Raw genomic sequence first — 6,400 nt, 5'->3', positions numbered from 1 at the left:
TTTCTGACACTTTTTATTGTAGAAGAAATGTGTTATTATATTATTTTTATCATACATATTTGTCAAAGAAATAATAAATATATAGGTTAAAGTAACAAAAGTGTTTTATTTACAAGCTTTTATTCAACTTGCGATGTTTCTATGTATTAAGTTGTTTCAATCGAAAAGTTTTGTCCGTTTTTATGAGTATTTTAAACTGTAATGTCTCGGTGAATACTTAGTTAATTCAATGGAAATGAGCTCCAATTTATTGTGAAAATTTTATTATTATTATCACGATAGTATTGGAGATTCAAAAAGTTGAAGAAAACTCATTAGGAGTAGTGTATTTTTCTCATGTTGAAAATTATATAGCCTGTTCACGTTAAGAGAATGACGTAATTTTTGGTAATTTTGTATATCCAATATAACAACGTTAAAATTCCCACTGAAATGCATTCAACAGCAATGAAACTAGTAACATTTCATTTTGTAAGTTGCTCAACTGATATTAAAATTTCAGACGTTGCCGAATAGAAAAAAACTCGAAAACTGTCAGTCTTTCTTTTCAGAACTAATAATTTCTTTCGATAAGACCTGCGTGTATTCAATATGCCTAAAGCATATTCGAAATAGTCCCAACAAATACTAAAAATAAGTAAGGAAAATAGCAATAAAACACATCAACAGTACAAAAAAAAATTCAAGTTCGAAATAGTGCACATGTTGGCAACGCCGTAACTTGTCATCTTGTGACGTCATTCTCTTAACGTGAACAACCTATATTTCACTTAAAAAAAATGACCACTTGAAACGTATTTATACTTAACACTCTTTTCACGGAACATTACAAAAATGCAACAACTGCACTACAACACGAGCCTCTAGGCGTTTTTTTGTGCTTTGAGAGTCGACTTAGTGGTAACTGATAAAATGGTGTTTTTGTTGAAAGTAGTGAAATATCTGTTTTACTGAACGACTACACTTACCTGGGAACTTCCCAGTGGGATGGAAGGTCATCTTCGTGTTATTCAGGCTTGGAGTCCAGCTCCCCTACCCTTTTGGCTGATTATTGGTCTCAAGAAGGACCAATGGGTTCATGACTGATGGTATGACGGCATGAAGTCCTCATACATCAATGCAGTCCTTCACGAGATACCCCTACCTGGCTGGGGTGGGATGGATGAGAAGGTTGTTCATCCGTTAACGGGGGACATGAGGGCCTCATTCGACAGAGTGTCGGGGCCTTCTGTATCGGGAGGGGTCGTCTACAGCATAATTTGTGGCTTCCCTAACTAACGGGTTTTCAAGAGTTTCCGTATTTTCAAGAGCTCTCTGATTCTTCGACTGGATGGACTGCCGAATGGAAGGCAGCTGCAAATCTCTGCGGATGGCTTCATTCCGCACGAACCAAGGAGCATTCACAATCATCCTAATTAACTTATTTTGCAACCTTTCCAGAATGGAAATGTGGGACGGAGCAGCTTGTCCCCAGACGCCTGAAGCATACATGATGACAGGCTTGAACATCGTGTTATAGATGGTGATTTTGTTCTTTGTGCTCAGTTTAGATTTCCTATTGACCAGAAGGTACAGACTAGCTATCCGACCCTCGATCTTTGACTTGACGCACATGATGTGCGGGTTCCAAGTAAGCCTACGGTCTATTAGTAGACCGAGGTACTTTACCCGCGCTTGCCAATCAATCTCCCTTCCAGAGATTCTCACTTTTCTGGCCAGAGAAGATAGTAATCTTCCCATGGTTATCGCCTGAGTCTTCCCAATGGGATAACAGTAAACTGGTTTTTTGTCGGTCTAAATGAAGTGGATCTATAGTAGTGAACAAAACACATTCAATGATATGCTTTTTATTTCTAACTTTACAATACTACGAATACAAGGCCTCGCATTCCAAGTAATTAGAAATGAAAGTGTATAAAATATCTACAAAAATTTTGGACTTCAATTTTAAAACAAAAACTGGGATGAAAGCTAAAAGTGAAACCTTTTTCCTAACCAATAGAAAGTATCACTCGCCTAAAAATATTCATAAATTATACTTGTGCACATATGCAAAAAACAGTGACTGAATAATAAGTATGATCTGGTTATTGAAAAGAGAACATTGACTTCAACAACTAAAAAAAAAATGAGATTCAAGTCCTGGCATTACGTAACTCATACACTAAACGTCAGATGCGTCAGGATGTTTTGTGTTGCATATTTCCCAGTTGAATTTTTTGGGATTTGATTTGGCATATCATGCTGTGATGCAGTGACCAACGCATTTTGTGATCGCAGGTAGAATATATGTAAAAATCACGTCCAGTCCATGTATTATCATATGCATGGCAAAAAATTAAAGAGAAAACAATGTAAAGATTTCAGATAGCGAACTATTCTTTCAAAAGAGTGGTACTTTCTCTAATCTCTTGTTTCAAATTTTGATTTTACTCAACCGTATGTTGAATACATAGAATAAGATGATGATCTTTTTTCCTTGGGAAGGATATCAGTGTTAATTTTCGTACAGAGCTCAAGCAGCACGAAATATGAAGAATATATTGGTACAATATAATTATACAATACAATAATAGTAACAACTTTTTCTTTATAATATTGGAGGAGAGGGAAAATATCTGCTCATTTTTCAACAAAATGAAATAGTAATATACACTTTTTTTATTGCTGAGGTTGCGTCAATAAGAGGTAAAAGATAATCTGATGAACCCAAAGTCAAAAATGATTGCATCCATGACAATATTTTAACATTATGGTGATGTTTTCTAGGAGGCGATTCCTCGTCAAATTTTATGAAAAACACAAATCTGTTCAAAATTTCAGTAGGAAAATTACGAATATTGGATATCAAATAAGATAGTTCCTGCCTTCTTGGCATTATTTTACTGGCATTCCTTCCAATATAAAATATTCCTAATCCTAAGACGTTCACATGGTAAACTGTTTCAACAAAAAGCAAATGATGCGAAACAAAAATAATTATTTCAAGTGTTTCGTTTCCAAAGTGTATCAATAACTTTACAAAAAAATAACAGTAATTGAATCAAATCACAGAACTCGTAAAGTAAAAAGGTGTATATTTCTCCTAGTTCTGTGGTTCAATTGAATATCTTCCTCTTCTGTTCATTTATACAGCGACATTAGTTGTTCTCTGTTCGTTTGTAGATTCGTAAGTTTGTTGAAAATATTATTCGAACGCAAATTTGTGTCGAGTATTGTTATGTTTCGGATTTGGAAGTACTTTATTGATATTTAAAAATTAATAAACAATTACTGAATAACACCGTTTAAAAAAAGTAATAAGAAAAATGTTAGATTTTTAAATGAATGTACTTTGAATGAGAAATATTGTACAGTTTGTTCCACTTGCAAATGATTTTATTGCTCTCGAATGTTGTAAGGGTTCTTGAACTACTAGGTTAACATTATGAGATTAAATGACAACTAACTGTGGAAACGAAACCCCTCATTCTATTTACTATTTTAATTAATACATTTTTTAATAGAGAGCATATATGTTCTTGATTATCTGATGATTTAACTATGAATGGGTGTGCATCGAAAATTAATGAGAATTTTTTACAAGAGATATGTCAGTTAAAAGTTTCTACCTATTCTATGGTAGTAATTCTATGAAAACATTCAGTCTTAGATTACGAGCTATCTTCAATCTTAACTGCCTAGAGCTGTCGAATAGTGGAAATCATAAATGTGTCTACATTGTTGGTCAATTAACTATATCTTACGACTGACTACATACAAAAATTACAAAAATATATCACTGACACTCCATACATTTTCCCTGTCGACTTGACGAGAGGAATTTCTTGTGATTACATTTCGAGCAATGTCTGTAATTGATTTCCAATATATTTGATGTACGCGGGCAAAGTGAAAACACTATATTGACATAACCTTAAACAATCTTGCAGCGCAGTTTAATTTTTTTCAATATTTATCATTGATGTTCTTTATAAAGTCCGATAACAGGTCAATTTTGTATACGAATACATGTTAACTCAAGGCTGTAAGTGATCTTCTTCATCAGGATATTAATAGCCAGTAATCAGAAGAAAATCCTCTCTGGGAATATATTCCTTGCCTTAAAAGACTAATTCTAAACATTTAGATTTTTATCATTGAGATTACATGGTTATTTCACACTCAAGTATTTATTTGATGCTACTAGTTACTGAACGTTTCGAATTGGTTAAGAAAAGTCTATTTAGGCCAAGGTATTACCAGTAGATATGATAAAATAAAATTGGATATCAGGCACGGTTCACATTTTTGTCTGTTTGATAATATGATACAAAACAGTAAAAATGCATTCAGTCTTGCCTGATACGTATTTCATTTAAATAAATACAATGAGTCAGAAGTAATAAATGCACTGTTGTACCATCAATATATTTTATTGATTATATAAAGATAGAAATAAGTGAAAATCAAATTATCGGCATTGATTTCTTCTCACTTAATGAGAGTGATACAAGATTCTTCATTAGACACACAATTTCTTTATCTTGGTTATCAATTTCGATCTTTTTAGGATGGAATATTTTGGAGCCTTTGTAAATTTTGATTATTTATCCATTCAACTCACTACAATAAACTACATGGGTTGTTTATATCCTAAGCAATTGTGAAATATAAGACACTTTTCTACAAACTACTCTGCTTTTATGTTTCAGAGGAGCACGGAAAACATCAACTCAAGCTTTGTATTGGTTTGTATCTGGCAGGTAGGTGGCTGAAAGGTAGCAGGGGCATTTTCAAGTCCAAATGGCATTCGAAAATAGTTCAAAAAGTACTGGCATTTGTCCAACTCATCTCAAAGGATGTTCATATTGAGTAAGAAGTTTACAACTGTCTTATTTTTCTAATTTTTTTTCCAAAACTTTTCCAAATTATGCCATTGAATGTGGCTGCTATCAAATTTGTTATATATATAAGAATATTCTCCATCACATAATGAAAGATAGCAGGGGCATTTTCAAGTCCAAATAGCATTCGAAAATAGTCCAAAAAGTACTGGCATTTGTCCAACTTATCTCAAAGAATGTTTATAATGAGTAAGAAGTTTACAAGTTTTAATGTTTTAATTTTTGTTTTCGAAACTTTTCCAAATTTTGTCATTGAATGTGGCTGTTATTATATTTGTTACATGGTTATGTGATCTGGTTTAAGGTTCTAATCTGATTTATTTTGTTGAAAAAAAAAACTTTCCAGTTGAAGTGACGAAAATATTAATTTTTCAAAATCTATAAATTAATCATTTTTTACGGGAGGTTCGATTTCGAAATATATCAATTGAATAGAGAGCTGTTGATAACCAACATAGAGAAATAGTTTTTGATGTACCTACATATAGTTACGCTCATAGCAAGTAAAAAAAATCACATCCTACGTTCGAACTTATAAATATAATGTATCATATATAAGTAACAATAGACTTCTTAGTCTATTAGAGATTTCGATAAATTGATTTTCTATCACTTTTAACATATTGATATGGTTGAACAGAACCAAAATTTAACCATACCAAAGTTCAGTTATCAAAGATTAACAATAGTAGCGACATTTGGTAATCATCATTAATTTAACGTCTCTGATTTACTGATTATGTATTTGTGTGTGTGTGTGTGTGTCTGTAAATTAATAAAAAATATACGTTCCAAAATATTCGCATCACATGGTAAATAAGTTGAAGAACTGATAGCACCTGTAGCTGTAAAAGTAATAGATTCCCTTTATTACAAATATGAGCAAGAAAGACACAACTTTTCATTTTTATCTACTGGTTCTTTTCCATATGATGTTCACTAGGCACGTTCCATTAAAATATTTCTAAAATTCTTACGTCACTCTGATCTACTTAGAATGAGCATAAAACAGATAAAAATATCATCTCTGAAGTCTAACTCTACATTTTGTTTGGCACGACTCTGGCTCTGAGCATGGCGATCGTTTGCTGCGTAACTGGCTCAGTAGGCGACTCAGAATCTGAGCTCGTCCCGAACGGGAATTGATTTCCTTGATTCGCAAAGGCATTTGCCATTCCGGGTTTGTTTTGGAATGATATAGGCGCTGGATGGTCGGTACTATCTAGAAGAAAAAATATGTCTTTGTTGAATATATTAGGTTGTTACAAAATTTTTCTTCTTTTTTTTGAGTACTTAAAACTGTGAACCAGTGCAATTTTGCCAACATAACACAAGTCGAACAATTCCGTCAGCATAAAGATTGAGTGCTCGAGATTCGATGAAGTCGACGAAGACCGTTTTTGCCTGGTCCTGATTGGTGAAGGTTCTACCGGTGAGAAAGTTATCAAAGTGCTTGAAAAGACACATGACAATAAAACGGTCAAAACTTTTGAAACAACGTAATAACAATTTCA

At 33.1% G+C, this 6,400-nt stretch overlaps 1 protein-coding gene across 4 annotated transcripts in view; it reads right to left on the bottom strand.

Annotated features, from left to right (window-relative positions):
* Positions 1-5,730: 5,730 nt before the first annotated feature.
* Positions 5,731-6,400, bottom strand: part of LOC111515585 (uncharacterized) — a 31,932-nt gene continuing 31,262 nt past the window's right edge. For all 4 annotated transcript variants that reach the window (XM_074176178.1, XM_074176181.1, XM_074176177.1 and 1 more), the window contains one exon: positions 5,731-6,108. In XM_074176178.1, coding sequence (XP_074032279.1) covers positions 5,927-6,108 — 182 coding nt within the window. In that variant the 3' untranslated portion in view covers positions 5,731-5,926. The remainder of the gene's footprint in view (positions 6,109-6,400) is intronic.

The sequence above is a fragment of the Leptinotarsa decemlineata genome, unplaced genomic scaffold (genome assembly GCF_025532065.1).
Source record: "Leptinotarsa decemlineata unplaced genomic scaffold, Ldec_3_MD MMD2_tig00001621_RagTag_RagTag, whole genome shotgun sequence".
Taxonomy (NCBI): Eukaryota; Metazoa; Arthropoda; class Insecta; order Coleoptera; family Chrysomelidae; genus Leptinotarsa; species Leptinotarsa decemlineata.
The sequence above is the reverse complement of the archived record's forward strand: the minus strand, read 5'-3'. Positions and strand labels throughout refer to the sequence as shown.